The 20,038-nt window shown below is 38.9% G+C and overlaps 1 protein-coding gene across 1 annotated transcript; it reads left to right on the forward strand.

The window, feature by feature from the left end:
- Window positions 1-1,283: 1,283 nt before the first annotated feature.
- HSPA13 (heat shock protein family A (Hsp70) member 13) lies at window positions 1,284-13,549 on the forward strand. Its single transcript, XM_025379691.1, has 5 exons — window positions 1,284-1,515; window positions 3,093-3,433; window positions 6,253-6,466; window positions 8,819-8,986; window positions 10,361-13,549. The coding sequence occupies exons 1-5, from the start codon at window positions 1,491-1,493 to the stop codon at window positions 11,026-11,028; spliced, it is 1,416 nt and encodes a 471-aa protein (XP_025235476.1). The 5' UTR covers window positions 1,284-1,490; the 3' UTR covers window positions 11,029-13,549.
- Window positions 13,550-20,038: the final 6,489 nt, after the last annotated feature.

Consider the following 20,038-nt stretch of genomic DNA (forward strand, 5'->3'; position numbering starts at 1 on the left):
ATCTTCATCTGGTTTAAGTCTCTAGTTCTGTCTCTCAGAATTCTACCTCATGCTTTATGATCCGCCACTTTCTAATCTATGGAATAGATGATCTCTTGCTTCTATGCTCTTGGTAACTCAGTTCCCTCTGCCTGGAACACCTCCAGCCCATTGCCCATTACAAGTAATACTTAAGAACTAAGTGCTTGAATTCTTCACTCCTCACAAGAATCTTACTGAACAGCACTCATTGCAGATACACACTTTTTATAGTTTGCATTATGAAATACTTAAAAATGCACAAAAGTAGAGAGAACATTGCAATGGATCCCTATCAACCAGAATTCAGCTTCCATAATCAAAATTCACATTGATAAGTCAGATAGAAATAAACAGCGATGTATTCCCACAGCAGGCTGACGTGTTGTCAACAGGGATGGTTTGATTTATATCTAAGCTGAGGAAATGGATTCAATTCTCCAGGATCTTAGTTATCGTGAACTCTAACAGCAAAAATGGCAAACCACTCTCAGAGGAGCCATTAAGTGCGACCCACAGTGACCAAGATGCAAGAAAAATCCTACTTCAGACTATAACCTGAACAGCATGTCACAAGCGTCCTAAAATGGCTGTCACGTTACAGGACTTGTCCATAAGGTCAATTTTGGCCACTTAAGACTTACTTGAAGAGAGAGCTAAGGGTTTTCTTTTTAATTTCGTTTTTTGTTTTTGTTTTTAATGGCCCACTTCAGTGTTAGCAATAGAGAAAATGTGTCCCTGATCCCTTGGATAAATCGAATTGACTGAAGAATGCTTGAATTCATTTATCCCAAAACAAAAGGGCTGAGGGCTGAGGGTCACTGGAGTTTCATGGCTGTTCCCAGGGCTGCGAGCACTGACGCCAGAGCCGACTTCCCTCAGGCCCCGCACTGCGGCAGGGACCCTTCTACGGAGGATGGCTGGGGCTCCGGGAGGCTATGGGAACGCCATCTAGAAGCTAGATCTCAGGCAAACGAACGCGCTTTCAAAGGAATTAAAACGAAAGAACACAAACTCGAATCCTGGACCTGATTAGGTGCGCGACCAAAGAAAGCAATAACTAACGGCTCTCACCCTCCATTTCATTCCCTCCCGCGGAGAGAGAAAATCTGGAACTACGCTTCCCAGAATGCAAAGCGCGGGGCGGGGCTAAAGAGATAGCGCCGCGGGACAACAGGTTTGATTATAAACGCCAGTCTCCCGCCACGGCGCTCCTCCCCCTCAGCCTGACTGGTCCTGCCGGCCGTTGCGTGGGAGGGGGACTCAGTCGTCACTGGCAGCGGTTGAATGGAGGCTCTTTGCCCCGCGCCCTCACGGTAGAAGAAGTCTTTGCTTTCGTCAGAGTATAGCTTCTCCGATTGCCTCAGAGCAAGAGGACTACATTTCCCAGGGGGCTGCGGGACTGCCGGGCGGAGTGGGGGCGGTGCCTCACGTCTGGTACAGTCATCACAAGCCTGTTCGGCGGGACTGTGATGGCCAGAGAGATGACGATCTTAGGTGGGTTCCCGGGGGTCCTTGTTGCTCTTGCGGGCGTAGAGGCGATCCGAGGATGCCAGCGTGGGCAGGGGTGGTTGACTCACCTCCTGGATCCAGCTGGAGCAGCGGAAGGGGAGTCAGAAAGCTGACTTAGAGGCGGTTTTTGGCTGTTCGGAGTGGATGGGGGCGGGGACGCCTCTAGGAGGGCCCCGGCCCCTGCAGGCCAAGGTAGGGTAGACGGCGACCAGCTGTGTCCATCCCAGGGACATCAGGCTTAAGGAGGCGTTCCTTTCAACAGCACCTAGGTTTTTGAATTGCCTGTTGAATTGGGGCAAGCTATGGAAGGCTGCGAGAACGTGCACCTCCAGGACCCTTTTGTGGAGGAAGGGGGAGGAGCTACATCCGGATCTGTTGGCTCACGGATGCTGAATTTGGAGGGATTCAGGACTCTGATGTATAGCTCGATCGATGCTTTTTCCATCAAATCGGGTTTGGAATTACCTATCCCCCACCCACACAAACACCCACCCCGCGTCTCCAAGGTGATGAAATGCTTCTAAAATGTTGCCTGTAGCTGGAACGGGAAAGGGGGATTTGCACTTGGTTTTATTTCTTTGAGTTATGTGTTGATGAGGATGAGCTAACAATTAGTAATACAGAAGCCTGACAATTGACATTTTGGGTCATATGTAATATGAGTGGACACAGGTGTATAACATAGCCTCCTGATACCAAATACGAGATTAACTAAAAACCAAAGGGGCATCTTTCTTCACTTATGTTTACAATCTGCGTGGCATTTGTTCCTACTCTTTTTTTCTTCTTTTTTTTTTTAATTAGTATTTGTTGGGCATCTGCTATTCCGGGTCTGGGGGATACAACAGTGAACAAAACTTGTCTTCAGGAAGCTTTCATAGATATTGCCATCAGGGTTGCCCACTTTTATGCTTCTTCTCCTGTAAATATTACCACTGCAAGGAGGATGTCCCTAGTTCATACTTAAATACTTAAAAAGTTAACTATGTTCTGTTATGAAGTGACAGTTTCATATCTAAGGAACTTTCAAAATCATTTTATCCGATTTATCCATTTCATCCTTTTGAAAGGGAAAAGGAGGTGAGATACGAAGATAGAATTTTAGCCTTACAATAATAAAGTTTTTGTTGTGAGGATTTTAATAATGGAGCTTTTAAAAAAATGATAGTCGAAGCTTTTTATAAAACTGTAAAATCTAAATATCAATTCATCAAGAATATTAGATTATATCTGGCTTTTGCTCCAGATAAATGTTTCTTGTCAGCATCTGCACAAATATTATTGAAATGTTTTTACATTTATTACATTTATTAGAGAATGACACAAACATACAGTTATAGGGTTTTTTGTTGTTGTTTGTGTTGTTACTTCATTTTAAATTTTATTATAACCAGTTTACATTTAGAAAAACTTGCTGTCTGAGAGGAGTGTTATCAATAGTCCTATTAAAATTTTTGGAGTTTGTCTTTTTTAGCCTTGTTTCGACGAGGGACTTTGCTACAGTAATTTAGTACATTGTACTAGTTTGAAAAAATACATCTTTTAATTTTCCTGTATTTCAGGATCGGCTGTTTTGACCCTCCTGTTGGCTGGCTATTTGGCACAACAGTATTTACCATTGCCTACTCCTAAAGTGATTGGTATTGATCTTGGCACCACCTATTGTTCCGTTGGGGTGTTTTTTCCTGGCACAGGAAAAGTAAAGGTGATTCCAGATGAAAATGGGCATATCAGCATACCCAGCATGGTGTCTTTCACTGACAATGATGTATATGTGGGATATGAAAGCGTAGAGCTGGCAGATTCAAATCCTCAAAACACAATATATGATGCCAAAAGATTCATAGGCAAGATTTTCACCCCAGAAGAGCTGGAGGCTGAAATTGGCAGATACCCATTTAAGGTAAGTGATTAATCTAAAGTCTGTATTAATTTTAGTGTACCCTTTTAGTTAATGCTTTGACTTCATGTCACAAAACATTCTATCTCGTCTAGCTGAATCTATTAATACATGACAGTTCTGTTATCTCACATAACAAGAAATTCCGCAGCAGCTCTAGGATGAGTTAATCACTGACTCCATAATGCTAACAGGTACTTAAGGCCTTGCCATTTTCTTGCTCTCCCATCCTCAGCATGTCTTGCTTAGCTGTTTCAAGCTAGCAGGAAGGTTGATGAAGCCCTGTGTACCATAGATAGATATTCTGTGTGTGTATGTGTACATATTTGTATACATATAAAGAGAACATACCAGGTGTGCCATTTTATGCTATTGAATATGTCATGGATAATTAATAGGTTCACATCATTATCTTTAATGATTTTGTGGAATGACTGTTCCATTATTAATTAGACTAGTCTCTGTCAGTGTACCTTTTTGTGGTTTTTCACTAAGGTTGGAGATTCAGGTAATATCCTTACACACTTATCTTTGTACACTTCTCTGAAAGTTTCCTAACTTGAATACTAGAAGTCGAATTCATAGGTCAAATGTGTGCATGTTTTTAAGGCATTTGATTTATATTGCCGGTTTGCTCACCAGAAAGGTTATATGCTTTTAACCGTAATTTTTTAGAGTGACTGTATCTTCACTAGTTATTTTTTTAATCTTTAACAGTCAGATAAGTGAAAAATAGTATCCTGTATTAATTTTCATTTCTTTTGTTTTTTTAGTGAGATCAGAATTTTTAGAATTTTATTGATATTTTAATTTTCTTTTGTGGTCCATTTTTTGTTCTTTTCCTTTTTTGTTTTGGTGTGTTTTTCTTTTCCTTAGTGACTATAAAAGACCTTCATCATATGTTTTTGTTATCTTTTCCTTACCTTTTTTTTCCACTGATGTTTTTGAGCTGGATGTCAAAGTTTTAAGTTTTTGATTTTAGACTTTTACCATGTTTACTGTAGCCTATCCCATCCTATCCACTGGTACTTTTTTTTTTCCTCTTAATACTTTTATGTGAGTGTTTGTTGGTTTGGATTTTGCTGCTTTTGTTTTTTTCTTTTAAACATTTAAAGTTTTTTTCCATGTGAAGTTTTTCTTGGAAGTTATGAAGTGAAATTCTAAATGAATTAGTTTTTTGTTTGTTTGTTTGTTTGTTTTTGAGACGGAGTCTCATTCCGTCTCTCAGGCTGGAATGCAATGGCATGATCTTGGCTCACTGCAACCTCTGCCTCCCAGGTTCAAGTGATTCTCCTCCCTCAGCCTCCCGAGCTGGGATTACAGGCGTGCGCCACCACGCCTGGCTAACTTTTGTATTTTTAGTAGAGACGGGATTTTACCATGCCGGCTATGAATTAGTTTCAAAATAGATAGTTGTTTCGGTGTTGCTTATTGAATAAACCTATTCATAAAAATTTTCAAATTTTTCATTCGTTTTCAAAGAAAAAAAAATTGCTCCCTGCATTTCTTAGGTTTATTACTTTGTTGTTTTTTGACTTCTTTTTTGGGATTCTTTATTGACTTACAATCTTTAATGAAAAAGTCGTCTAAAGCTATGTATGTCCTCTGAATTACAGCTTTGGGTGCATTACTTATTGACCTCAAAACTATTTAAAGTTTCTAAGTGACCTGGTTTTTTTGTTATTATTTTTGTTTCATCTGGGCACTGATGGTTCTGGTATGTTTGTTTCGTAGTTTAATATTGTCCATATAGCTTTTTTTATGTTTTCCCCAGACTAGTGAAGTACTTTTTGGAAGGTCAGTTTTTCATAATGGAAACCTAACCATGAGACCTAAAGTGAGAAAACATTCTTCTAATTTCTTAGATTAGTTCTCTTTTGTATTTATATTAATACAACCTCGGTAAAACTAGGATAGTATTGTTTAGAGTTAAAATAGTTTTTTAAATGTATACCCACATTATCGGGGATAATGAGCTAATGCACAATACATGTTTTCATGGGAAACAAGAATGTAAATGAGATTTGATTCTTAGATAAGTACATAATGATATACTAAAATTATTCTTGTTAATATGTACTAGAAAATTATTTCAGCTATCCATTACTCTTAGAAACAAGAAATTTGGGGAAAAAAGGGAGAAGATTCTGAGTTACATACTTGAATGAGCAACCTTCATTTCTTACATTTCATCATTTATTTTTTCTTTATTCAGAAAACATATACTGAGAATCTTTTGTGTTCTAGTCATGTGCTTGGTGATGAATTTTATTCTGCTGTTATTAAAAACTAGTGTGGGCCAAGCGCAGTGGCTTTTACCTGTAATCCCAGCACTTTGGGAGGCTCAGGCAGGCGGATCACAAGGTCAGGAGTTCAAGACCAACCTGGCCAACATAGTGAAACCCCGTCTCTACTAAAAATACAAAAATTAGCCAGGCATGGTGGCACGTACCTGTAGCCCCAGCCACTCGGGAGGCTGAGGCAGGAGAATTGCTTGAACCCGGGAGGCGGAGGCTGTGGTCAGCCGAGATCATGCCACCACACTCCAGCCTGGGCAACAGAGCAAGACTCCATCTCAAAAAAAAAAAAGTAAAATAATATGTATTCATAGTATAAATTTGAATGTATAACATTTAACAAGTTCTAATGTTGGTGAATGTACTGGATAGATTACAAATGCATTTTTTTATTTTGTAAAGATAAAGGTAAGTTCTCAGGAAGTCTAGCATTTATGTATATATGTATGTCTGTATATATATACACATATATATGTATATATACTTTTACTCTTTTATTTACTTATTTGCAAATCCTATTCACAGGTTTTAAACAAAAATGGAATGGTTGAGTTTTCTGTGACAAGTAATGAGACCATCACGGTGTCCCCAGAATATGTTGGCTCTCGACTACTGTTGAAGTTAAAGGAAATGGCAGAGGCCTATCTTGGAATGCCAGTTGCCAATGCTGTCATTTCTGTACCAGCAGAATTTGATCTAAAACAGAGAAATTCAACAATTGAAGCTGCTAACCTTGCAGGTAACAGTACCCTTGACTGAGATGCATTTTTCTCAAAATTGTGTTGGGTTGAAAACCTTCTGTAGTAAGATTTACCACCTCCCAAACCACACGATAGTCAAAATAAACAAACTATATGGTAGGTGTATTAGGGTTCTCTAGAGGGACAGGACTAATAGTATATATGTATATATGAAAGGGATTTTATTAAGGTTTATTGACTCACACTATCACAGGGTGAAGTCCCACAGTAGGCTGGCTGCAAGCTGAGGAACAAGGAAGCCAGCCTGAATCCCAAAACCTCAAAAGTAGGGAAGCCAACAGTGCAGCTTTTAGTCTGTGCCCCAAGGCCCGAGAGCCCCTGGCAAACCACTGGTGTAGGTCCAACAGTCCAGAAGCTAAAGAACTTACAGTCCGATGTTCAAGGGCAGGAAGCATCCAGCACGGGAGAAAGATGGAGGCCGGAAGACTCAGGCAGTCTAATCCTCCCACATTCTTCTGCCTGCTTTTATTCTAGGCATGCTCTGGCAGCTGATTAGATGGTGCCCACCCAGATTGAGGGTGGGCCTGCCTCTCCCAGTCCACTGACTCAAATATTAATCTCCTTTGGCAGTACCCTCACAGACACACCCAGGAACAATATTTTGCATCCACCAATCCAATCAAGATGATAATATTAACCATCACAGTAGGTAAAGTAGATGGATTTTTATACAGGTTTATAATTTTGAAAGCTCTATAGCACAATATAAAATGTGTATGTAATAAGAACCAATCAGATAGCTACAGGACAAAGGCTCAAAGAGAAAATGGACACATGGTAGCAGTGAGGAATTCTTTCTTCTAAATTCCATTAATGTTAAGGTGAATATAATTTTTAAAATAAAATCTGAGGTAGATCATTTAATGATTTAACATTTAATGCCATTGAACCAATATTGAGGGCCTTGCTAAAAAAAGAAAGAAATCTTTGTTCTCATGGAACTTATATTCTACCAGAGGGAAACACAGAATGAGCATAAAAGGTAAATTTAATAATGTTTTCAACCTCTGCATTACTGATATTTTGGGCCAGATAATTCTTTATTGTGGAGGACTGTCCTGTGAACTACAAAATATTTAACAGCATCCCTAGCCTCTATTCACCAGCACCCTCCTCCACCAAGTGGTGACAATGAAAAATGTCTCCGTATGTTGCCAGATTTCTTCTGGAGGTAAAATCCTGCGTTGTTGAGAGCCACTGATACAACGTATATCAGAAAGTAACCTACTATGAAGAAAAGAGCAGGCTAATGGGTTGAGGTTGCTTTTGGTGGTCAGGGGATGGACGACTTGTAGAATTGAAATAGAGTGATCAGGCAAACCTCATTGAGAAAGTAACATTTAAGCACATTTGAAGAAAGCAAAATCCTTAACCATGCAGACACATGGAGAAAGTGTGTTGTAGGAAGAAGAGATGGCCACTGCAACAGCCATAAGCTGGGAATTTGCTGGTACATAGAGGATAGGAAACTGGTCAGTGTGGCCAGAGTAGAATAAGTGGTAAAATCAGAGAGCTGAAGGGAAGGGTGTTGTGATCTTTGGAGTAATTCTTTAGAGTTTGAATGTTGTCATAGCTCCTGATACATAATGCCATATTACTTTCCATACCACTCATAAGTGTGACATGTAGTTTAAAGCAGGAATTTCATTCAAAGAAACCTGATCTTTTACCTGCTCAACATAAGCCTCTTTAATTTCCATAGCACTTAAGTGATAGTATATAATGATTAATTTTTTTTTTTTGAGACGGAGTCTCGCTCTGTCTCCCAGGCTGCAGTGCAGTGGCGCGATCTCAGCTCACTGCAAGCTCCGCCTCCCGGATTCCCGCCATTCTCCCGCCTTAGCCTCCCGAGTAGCCGGGACTACAGGCGCCGCCACCACGCCCAGATGAGTTTTTGTATTTTTAGTAGAGACGGTTTCACCGTGTTAGCCAGGATGGTCTCGATCTCCTGACCTCGTGATCTGCCTGCCTCGGCATAATGATTAATTTTTATTGCTCATATATTCCAATGTAGAAGACGAATGTTAGAAAAGGCTGGGAGACATTTTGAAAATTAAGTGTTAATTAATAAAGAGTAGAATGACTTATTCCACTGAACCTTGACTTTTATTTCTTTATATTGTAATCTTTCAGAATCATTTTAAAGATACCATTTAGAAGAGCCTGTGTGTACTGTTCCCATTTCATGCTTCTGTTCGGTTTGTGACTGCTCTCATTATTACTCATTGGTGGAGTTCATGTCACAGAAGACACAAACATCCTGTGAGTGGAAAGAGATTACTTTATCGCATCCTCTCATGAGTTTTTCTTCCCTTCAACCAATCTTACAGGACTGAAGATTTTGAGGGTAATAAATGAACCCACAGCGGCAGCTATGGCTTATGGCCTCCACAAGGCTGACGTCTTCCACGTGTTGGTGATCGACTTGGGTGGAGGAACTCTAGATGTGTCTTTACTGAATAAACAAGGAGGGATGTTTCTAACCCGAGCAATGTCTGGTAAGAAAAATGCAGGGAGAGGCTGGGCACCGTGGCTCACGCCTGTAATCCCAGCACTTTGGGAGGCCGAGGCGGGCGGATCACGAGGTCAGGAGATTGAGACCATCCTGGCTAACACGGTGAAACCCCTTCTCTACAAAAAAAAAAAAAAAAAAAATACAGAAAAATGCAGGGAGAGTTGAAGAAATTTGAGCAGTGCTTTCTTTAACATATCCAATGTGTAGTGCATCCTCCTTTTCCCCTGGAATTCTTTGACTTTATTTTGATAATTTTCTGTATATGTAATTTTATACCACCATTTGTATATATTTACTGCCAAAAGTTAAATCTCAAAAAATGACTGGGCATCCTATAAGTCAAATAAATACATTGCCCATTACCCAGTTAACGGCTCATGGAGCCAGTAGGACTTTTCATGGTGATGGTGAAGAAAGGAAACAGAGGGCAGAAACATTTATTTAAAATGAAGGGTGATCAGTATATTTCATTTAATATGTTTTATAGAGTAGATGTCTTTAGAAAATCGAATTGTATTTTTCCCTAGGAAATGATAGGATTTTGCATTCTAAACCCTTTCTTTAAAGGTTTTCGTTTCGTTGAATGTAGCTTAAGGGATTCAACCTGTTTGACGAGTTGAGTTGTAAGTTATAGGTATTCTAACCTCTGCATTGTTTTTTCTCTTCTTCGAATCAAGTTAAATACCAGGAAATTATATTACATTACTCTTTTCCTTTGAAATTATTTATCTAGTTTTCAGGTAGAAAAGTAGAAAGACCTTTTCAGGTCCTACTAATCAGGCAAGAAAAAATGAAAGGAGAAAAAGAGATTAAATACCTACTTTTTCATTATAAGAAGCACTTTCTTCTGTTGAGAATGACATTCAGTGTTTTTAAATAGCTACTTATAAGCCAATCTGTATTCTTAATCTCTATTTACTGAAAAAGTATTTGATGCTGTGAAGAGATACTTCCTTTTACATAATTTAAAATTTTGACCCTGATGTGCACTAGTTTTTAAATAGTACTTATTTGGGTTAAGATAGCTTTAACCCAGTTATTATTTTTTAAATTTTTTTTTATTGATTTATTTTGTAGAGACAGGGTCTTGCCATGTTGCCCAGTCTGGTCTCTAACTCCTGGTCTCAAGCAATCCTCCCACCTCAGCCTTCCAAAGTTCTAGGATTATAGGTGTGCGCCACCATGCCCAGCAACACAGTTCTTTTTAACCAGTCTTTGTATGAATAAAATTGTAATGATACGTGAAACAGGGATTTGTTATTCCCAGAATATAATTGTTACATATACATAATAATATACATGTATACATACACACATATGTGCGTAACTATATTAAACTTTTTTATTTTTCACTCAGGAAACAATAAACTTGGAGGACAGGACTTCAATCAGAGATTGCTTCAGTACTTATATAAACAGATCTATCAAACGTATGGCTTTGTGCCCTCTAGGAAAGAGGAGATCCACAGATTGAGACAAGCTGTGGAAATGGTCAAATTAAATCTGACTCTTCATCAAGCTGCTCAGTTGTCAGTATTACTAACGGTGGAGGAACAGGACAGGAAGGAACCTCACACTAGTGACACTGAACTGCCAAAAGACAAACTTTCCTCAGCAGATGACCATCATGTGAACAGTGGGTTTGGACACGGCCTTTCTGATAAGAAAAGTGGAGAAAGTCAGGTTTTATTTGAAACGGAAATATCACGCAAACTCTTTGATACCCTGAATGAAGACCTGTTTCAGAAAATACTCGTACCCATTCAGCAAGTATTGAAAGAAGGCCACCTGGAAAAGACTGAGATTGATGAGGTGGTTTTAGTTGGGGGCTCCACTCGTATTCCTCGGATCCGTCAGGTCATTCAAGAGTTCTTTGGAAAAGATCCCAACACATCTGTAGACCCTGACCTAGCAGTGGTAACGGGAGTGGCTATCCAAGCAGGGATTGATGGAGGCTCTTGGCCTCTCCAAGTCAGTGCTTTAGAAATTCCCAATAAGCATTTACAAAAAACCAACTTCAACTGAATTCTGTAGAAATAATGGTTATTTGTGATCTTGTCTGGTGATCTCTTCCCGTTTATCAGATTACCTTTTCCACAAAAGAAAGTCTCTTTCTAAAATATCACAGATTTACCTAGAGGGCAACATTTAGATACAGGAAAATTTTACATGGCGTTTTGTCTTAGGATTAGACGTGTCCAAATTGATCCTATTTGATTTTGGAGAGATCCTATTCTAACAAATACTCTAAAATGATAAAATTGAGGTACAGCTCTCTCATAAGAATATGGATGACTATATTTTCTGGATTCTGGAGATTGATAACCATATGCACTTAACATTATATTCTAGAAACATTAAATAGTGCCAATTATGAGATTTCCAGTTCTTACTAAATTGTATTAGCAGGAGCTGGTAATTACTTGTATTATCACATGTAACTAATAATTTGAACTATACTTGAAGGATCTTGTCAGGTATTTACAGTGGTTGGAAGATAGCAGTATTATTAGCATACGCTGCATACATAATAGCAACTGCCATATTATATAACAAATTTACATTCACAAATTCAGTATCCTGTTAAGTGTCATATTCTTGTAATCTATATTCTCCAGGAGTTTTATGCATTTAATAGATGAATTTATTTTGTTTCTAAAGGCATTCAAGTTTTTCAGCACCATATAGTAGAAATACCCAATTTATATTCCAATTCCTTTATGTCCTGTACATCATTCTCTGCTTGGATTTCCATTATTCTGTTTGGATAGAGAATAAAATTGGTAATTGCATTTGAAGAATATGTTAATGTCAGAGCCATAATTACTATCTCATTTTTGTTACCCAAGACCTTTGCAAACATTGGCAAATAGCATCAATTACCTACTGTATTTGTTTTACATTTTGGTTTCTTTGTTTATATTTTCGGTAAGCCCTGGGGAATATAGCATGTCATTGAGCTACTAAATGGTTTTGGTTCCGTTTTACTGAGATTTTTCCTCATATTTAGTTTTGAATGAGGAAAATGTGTTCAATTATAAAAGCTGTGTTATTGTTTTCTATTATTATTTTTAAATAATTACACTTGGACTATTTTCAAACATTAGGTTGGTTATGATGAGAGCAAAAAATTTGTGAATACTGGAAGTAACGTGGAAATCTAATGTGGAAGCCATTGTGGCAACGTTTCTACAAATCGGCATTTGTAGCAGAGTTGTTGGTTTTTGTTGTTTGTTTCCTTTAAGAAAAACCACAGATACCAAGAAAGAAAATATAACCGTTTGATTTCTGTCATACCCATTTTATTTGAAGATATATGGATATATATATATACACACACACACACACACACACACACACATTTTCCTTAATAGAGGAATGCTTCATATTATTCAAAAATTATGTCCTTGTCACAATTTTTGTTTTTTAATGTAAAGTATGTCTGCTTTATCCATTGCTGAATTTGATAGGATGTTGAATTGCCAGTCATCGAAGAAGGAAACTGAGCAAATTCATTTCAACAACATCAAAATATTTCAGCTTCTCATAGTAAAAAACTGAATGTTACTAATACTTTTCATATCTAAAAAAAAATTATTAGCAATGAAATTGCTGTTAAAACTCAAATTTCAATCAAATACTTTTGTGTACAGAAAATGTCAATAGTAGGTAGATAGAAATGTATAAAATGTTTGTTGAAATGTTTTAGAATGAATGGAGAAATGCCAAAGATGAATTCTTCACTGCATTATGAAAATATTCCAAATGTTCTCTTGGACTTTATATAAATCTGTAATAGATTTTAGAATTGAAAAGCTCTTTGTGAAGGTCTTCTAAAAGTGTTCAGTTTATCTCAAAATCTCCATATATAGGCTCAGCTTTAACCTAAAACATAGAAAAAACCCTTGAATTTCTCAAACGTTTGAGATGTTCAAGACAGTCCGTTAATCTGTTAATACTTTTGGAAACAGTTGACAACATAGGGCAGGCAGCTAATCTCATGTACTAAAGTTGGAATTTAAATAATTTCTATTTGCAAATTAGAATGACAGTGTTGGAATTTGGAGGCAGTAGTTGAGCATATTCTCTAGTATATAGCTACACCTTTAATAAAATGAAAGAATGTGTTCAATCATATTTTAGTGGGCTATTTATAAATAGTCTTGAAGTCAATTTAGTTTATTTATTTAAAAGATAATGCATCCTGAAAGGGATCATTTATGAATAACAATCTGAAGTCTTTTCCTAAAAAAACTTAATACACTTTAGTTGTACATTTAGCCAGTGTTATTTGAAGTACGTAACTTTTAAAATATTAAGTGTCTTGTATGATTAGAATATGTGAATGAGTAATTTATTTTGTATCCGGAATGTTTTGGTACTGTGTTTTCACTCAAACCACTGACTTAACAGATACTACTGTGTATAACATGTACTAAATATTACAGTTATTGTGCATAACAGATTGTTCCTCTTCTATTCATGTGTATACAGGCAATTCATGTTTTAATGTAAATAAATACCATTTTGCAGTTTGTTTTTTAAACTATGTACTTTTTCATTCAGGACTAGTCTGGAGTATACTTTTCAGGCATATAAATAAAAAAGTGAGGATGGAACTGATTTGATGCCCTAGGCACTCAATCTCAATAACTGTGGCCTAGTTGTTCCTGAAATGTACATTTCTCTATATCCTTTGTATTGGTTATATGCTTTCCACTTATTTCTCTAATTTAGAAAAGACAGTTCTTGTAGCATATGAACAGTGTCTTCAGAATTCTGAACACCAATTCATGGCTTCTGACCATGGTGGAGCCAGAAGCTAAGCTAACCTAATCTAGCTAGTTAATAAATAATCCTGCATAACAGGATTCCTTTGGTTGATGGTTAATAAATATTTCTCTAACCAAAGTTTATAGTAGTCTTTGGACAAATAAACAATATATTAATTGTGTTTTGCTTCTTTAAGAAATTCATTTGATTAATTTAATCTTTTAACATGAGCCTTTAGATAATGACGGTAGACTTGACCTTGGAGAGACTCAAATATATGAAGGAATACAGCAATAGTTCATATTTATCTTAATTAACAGATAGTGCCTCACTGAGGTAGGCAGCCTCTGATGTGGGATCCAGTGATCCCACCTTGTGGAATTAACATCCATGTGTAATCCTATTCTCTTGAATTTGGGCAAGAGATAATGACTCACTGCTAATGAATAATACGGCAGAAATACTGGGATGTCATTTCTGAAATTAGGTTTAAAAAAGATCAGCTTCCTTCTTGGTTGCACCTTCTCACTGGCTTTCTCTTTCGGATCCCAGCTGCCACATTAAGAAGACCATGTAAAGAAGCTGTTTTGGTGAATACAGGTGTAGAAAGACACCCTAGAAGATGAGAGGCCACATGGAGGCAGACAGGTACCCCCCCGCTGACAGAAGGCACGAATTTCCAGCTACCTGAGACAGCCTTCTTGAAATGAACCCGGCCGGGCGCGGTGGCTCAAGCCTGTAATCCCAGCACTTTGGGAGGCCGAGACGGGCGGATCACAAGGTCAGGAGATCGAGACCATCCTGCCTAACACGGTGAAACCCCGTCTCTTCTAAAAAAATACAAAAAACTAGCCGGGCGAGGTAGCGGGCGCCTGTAGTCCCAGCTACTCGGGAGGCTGAGGCAGGAGAATGGCGTAAGCCCGGGAGGCGGAGCTTGCAGTGAGCTGAGATCCGGCCACTGCACTCCAGCCTGGGTGACAGAGCCAGACTCCGTCTCAAAAAAAAAGAAATGAACCCTCCAGCCTTACTAAGTCTTGAGATGATGCAGCCACAGTTGACTCTTTGAATGCCATGTCATGAGACACCTTAATTCTTGTTTTGGCAAGAATTATAAACAGTTTGAACTACCAGGTTCCTGACCCACAGAAAATGTGAGATCATTCATTTCTGTTATTTTAAAGTACTAAGCTTAGGATTAATTTGTTACACAACAGCAGATAATAGAGTTCTTACTATGGCACTGCTCTAAATATTTTACTAATACTAATCAATTTAGTTCTAGCACCATTTGAGGAGGTACTATTATCTGCATTTTCAAATAGGGAAATTAAGGCATAGATATGTTAGGCAGTTTTCCCAGGATTACAACTATTAAGTGAGAAAGTCAGGATTCAAATCCAGTCTATGCTTGTAATTCCAGTGCTCTGCTGCCTTATCCATTACAGAATACAATCCCATAGTACCTTTTCTGTTCAGTTACCAAACCTGGATAGTATCCATGTAAGACCTCGTATTTACCAGCTAATGTTAACATTGGAGATTTATGCTTTTTATTCCTTTACATTTTCAACAAGCAAGTTTAGAATTTATCGATTTCTTAAATACAAAATGAAATCAATAGCACCTATTTCACTTGGTTTTGTAAGTGCCTGGCACAAAGAAAGCGATAACGATTAATACATATGGTAGATACAGAAATGAACAAAGTTCAGTGACTGTCAATTTTATGTGGGTTTTTTTAATTGATTGATTGATTGATTGAGATGGAGTATCGCTCTGTCTCCCAGGCTGGAGTGCAGTGGTGCGACCTCAGCTCACTGAAGCCTCCACCTCCCAGGTTCCAGCTATTCTCCTGCCTCAGCCTCCTGAGTAGCTGGGATTACAGCAGGTACCACCACAACCAGTTAATTTTTGTATTTCTAGTAGGAACAGGGTTTCGCCATGTTGGCTGGGATGGTCTCGAACTCCTGACCTCAGGTGATCCACCCACCTCAGCCTCCCAAAATCTAAGATTACAGGCATAAGCCACTGCGCATGGCCTTATGTGGGCTTGTTAAGGAGCAACAAATAGGTTACATTCCCCAGTATCATCAGAGCCTAATTCAATGGGTCTAAAATTTCTGTAAATTATTGAGGGTTCTTCTGATGAACTATGAAAAAAATTTTGCTTTGGTAAAGCGTTTACTTTGTTTTTACAAGAATTATAAATGATTTGCCTCACATTAAATTATTCACATTTTAAAGCAGGAATAAATACAGTCTGTTTGATACCTCATTGAATTACCTATTAATTGTCCTACCTAAAATACCTAAAAAATTTCAAATGCTCTAACACTTGTAACTCTGTAACTTATTTTATATATATTATATGTATACATATATATGTGTGAATGTGTGTGTGTATGTATGTAAAGCTAATATAAAAACACTTTTTTTTTTAGCGTTCATTCACCTTAAATTATTTAACATGGACTGTTGGAAACTGGAAATTGGGTCTCAATTATGAGGTGTAATCAGTACCCTTCCTCTGTCTCCCAAGTTGCTAAACTAATAAGATAATTTTGACATGATTGAAAAGTTCTTTGAGTAGTTGTGGCAGACTCTGCTAAATGCTATCATAATATTTATTTTATTCATGCTTACTTCCGGAACCTACTTTTATTTGGAGCAGCAATATCCCTACTTCAAAAACTATATTTTCCAGCTTCCCTGGCAGCTAGGGATGGCTCTGTGACATATTCTGGCCAATGAGATATAAGCATAAATCACTAGGTATAAACTCAGACTTTTTTTTTTTTTTTTTAACACATTTAGATTGTACAAATGTCTGCTCACCATTCATTTCTCCTTCTTGGAATGCAGACATGATACTGGAGATAGCAAGGAGTTTGCAACTACCAAGCAACAAACATGCTGTGGATGTTTGAAACAGATAGGTACAGCCCAGGTGATATGGAGCCACCTTAACCAACTTTGTACTCTCTATTTTGGGACTTCTTTCTACCTGAGAACAACAAGCCATGTGGTTGTTTACACTTCTTTGTTTTACTTCTTTTCATGTTTGTACTTTTCAATTTATGACCCTTATGTAGTTAAACATTTGGTCACATTATCTTTTATTGGACTTCTGCTTCTGCCCAAGATGGAATAAAAGAAAACTGATTTTCCTCCTGCCTGTATTAACTAAAAAGTCTAACAGAATATATGAAACAACACTTTTCAAGACCTTATGTATCATTACTGATAGTAATTCTTGTTTGTTACCTCTCTAATATTGTAGACAGGTATGGTAATATAGGTCAAGCAGTAGGATGTTCTGTAAAATCTGGAAATTGTTGCACAAATGCTCACGACAGAAAGCCAGAAGCAGATGTTCACAGGGAATTAGTGGTGACTAAAGCTGTACTAATATTTACGCCTAGTTCCTTTTGCACTCCATTGTCTTGCATTCCAAATCATTCATTTTAGTCTTCGTCTTGATCACCACATTATTTCTACTGTGTATATCAGAGTTTTAAAAGGCCATAGACCAGTCATCACAAGCGCATTAAGGAAGATCTGAGTTGTTTAAATATGAATTCAAAACTGATCCTATGTTACTGTCCTTGTCACACAAAAAAATGCATATGTGTTATTTTCTTTCTAAATGTTTGAAGCAAATTCATCAAAAATATTTTTCTATTTACGATCTATTTTACATTTTCCTCCTATGCCTATTCCTTTTCTCTTTTTGCAGCATTATTGAGATAAGCAAAAAGTTACTATCTTTGGGCAACAATGATAACTAAGCTCAGACTGGGCATTCTGAAAGTAACCAGTGAGAAGCCTGGGTTACCTAGATAGCAATCATCAAGAAGCCAGGAACTCTTCTTATGGTTCAGACCCATTACCTCGGCCCATTAACCCAGCAGCATAGTAGACACGTGAATTACCAAATAGCCTTCCTTTTCATAAGGAGATTTAGAGACATGTCGATAACAGTACAACCAGAAGTTCTTACTTCTTGTATTAAAAAATGATCTACTTGCATCCAGGAAAGTAGGAAAGGAGAACTAGAAGGAGCTAGAAGAAGTTCCTAACTGCTGCCTCCTCATATTTGCTTGATCTCACTGAGATAATATTATGCATCACTGAGGCCTATATCTTCTTTGAATCTCCAGTTATCCCAAGTTTGCTGTGTATAAAATAGGCTTTTATAAACTTTTTGCACTTTTTATTTACTTAAGAGTGTGTCCTGGGACGGGTGCGGTGGCTCACGCCTGTAATACCAACACTTTGGGAGGCCGAGGCCAGCAGATCACGAGGTCAGGAGATCGAGACCATCCTGGTTACCATGGTGAATCTCCGTCTCTACTAAAAATATAAAAAATTAGCTGGGTGTGGTGTCACATGGCTGAGGCAAGAGAATCACTTGAACCCAGGAGGCGGAGGTTGTAGTGAGCCAAGATTGCATCACTGCACTCCAGCCTGGGCAACAGAGAGAGACTCCATCTAAAAAAAAAAAAAAAGGAGTGTGTCCTGGTGTGGTGGCTCATGCCTGTAATCCCAGAACTTTGGGAGGCCAAGGTGGGCAGATTACCTGAGGTCAGGAGTTTGAGACCAGCCTGGCCAACAGGGTAAAACCCCGTCTCTACTAAAAATACAAAAATTAGCCAGGCATGGTGGCACATGCCTGTAATCCCAGCTACTCAGGAAGCTGAGGCAGGAGAATTGTTTGAGCGCAGGAGATGGAGATTACAGTGAGCTGAGATCATGCCACTGCACTCCAGTCTGGCTGACAGAGCAAGACTCTAGCTCAAAAAAAATAAATAAATAAAAGTGTCCTATGATGTGATTTTGTAAATGTGAGACTATGGTTATAAGGAACAATGAGTTTTGGTGTTTAAATAATAGCCAATATGTTATTCAATGTTTTCTATGTGCTAGACACTGTCTTAAGTGATTACATGTATTACATGATTTAATTTCCAAAGCATACTTAGGAGGTAAATAGAATTATGACTCCCAAATAAACACAGAGAAATATGTAAAGTTACTCAAGTTTATACAACTATTAAGTGGTTGAGTTCACATAGGTATCCTGTCTTGAGATCCTGAACTCTTAACTACTATGTTTTCGCATTTCAGCTTTTAAATGTTCTTTTAAAAGAAAGGCCCGGGGTGGAGCAAGATGGCCGAATAGGAATAGCTCCAGTCTCCAGCTCCCAGCGCTAGCGACACAGAAGACAGGTGATTTCTGCATTATCAACTGAGGTACTGGGTTCATCTCACTGGGGAGTGCCGGACAATCGGTGCTGGTCAGCTGTTGCAGCCCAACCAGCGAGAGCTGAAGCAGGGCGAGGCATCGCCTCACCTGGGAAGCGCAAGGGGGAAGGGAATCCCTTTTCCTAGCCAGGGGAACAGAGACACACAACACCTGGAAAATCGGGTAACTCCCACCCCAATACTGCGCTTTAAGGAAACGGGCACACCAGGAGATTATATCCCACACCTGGCCGGGAAGGTCCCACACCCACGGAGCCTTCCTCATTGCTAGCACAGCAGTCTGTGATCTAACCACAAGGCAGCAGCGAGGCTGAGGGAGGGGCGCCCACCATTGCTGAGGCTTAAGTAGGTAAACAAAGCCCTGGGAAGATCGAACTGGGTGGAGCTCACAGCAGCTCAAGGAGGCCTGCCAGTCTCTGTAGACTCCACCTCTGGGGACAGGGCACAGCTCAACAACAACAACAACAACAAAAAGCAGCAGAAACCTCTGCAGACACAAGCGACTCTGTCTGACAGCTTTGAAGAGAGCGGTGGATCTCCCAACACAGAGGTTGAGATCTGAGAACGGACAGACTGCCTGCTCAAGTGGGTCCCTGACCCCTGAGTAGCCTAACTGGGAGACATCCTCCACTAGGGGCAGTCTGACACCCCACACCTCACAGGGTGGAGTACACCCCTGAGAGGAAGCTTCCAAAGCAAGAATCAGACAGGTACACTCGCTGTTCAGCAGTATTCTATCTTCTGCAGCCTCTGCTGCTGACACCCAGGCAAACAGGGTCTGGAGTGGACCTCAAGCAATCTCCAACAGACCTACAGCTGAGGGTCCTGACTGTTAGAAGGAAAACTAACAAACAGGAAGGACACCCACACCAAAACACCATCAGTACGTCACCATCATCAAAGACTAGAGGCAGATAAAACCACAAAGATGGGGAAAAAGCAGGGCAGAAAAGCTGGAAATTCAAAAAATAAGAGCGCATCTCCCCCCTGCAAAGGA

This window comes from Theropithecus gelada, chromosome 3 (assembly GCF_003255815.1).
Source record: "Theropithecus gelada isolate Dixy chromosome 3, Tgel_1.0, whole genome shotgun sequence".
Classification (NCBI taxonomy): domain Eukaryota; kingdom Metazoa; phylum Chordata; class Mammalia; order Primates; family Cercopithecidae; genus Theropithecus; species Theropithecus gelada.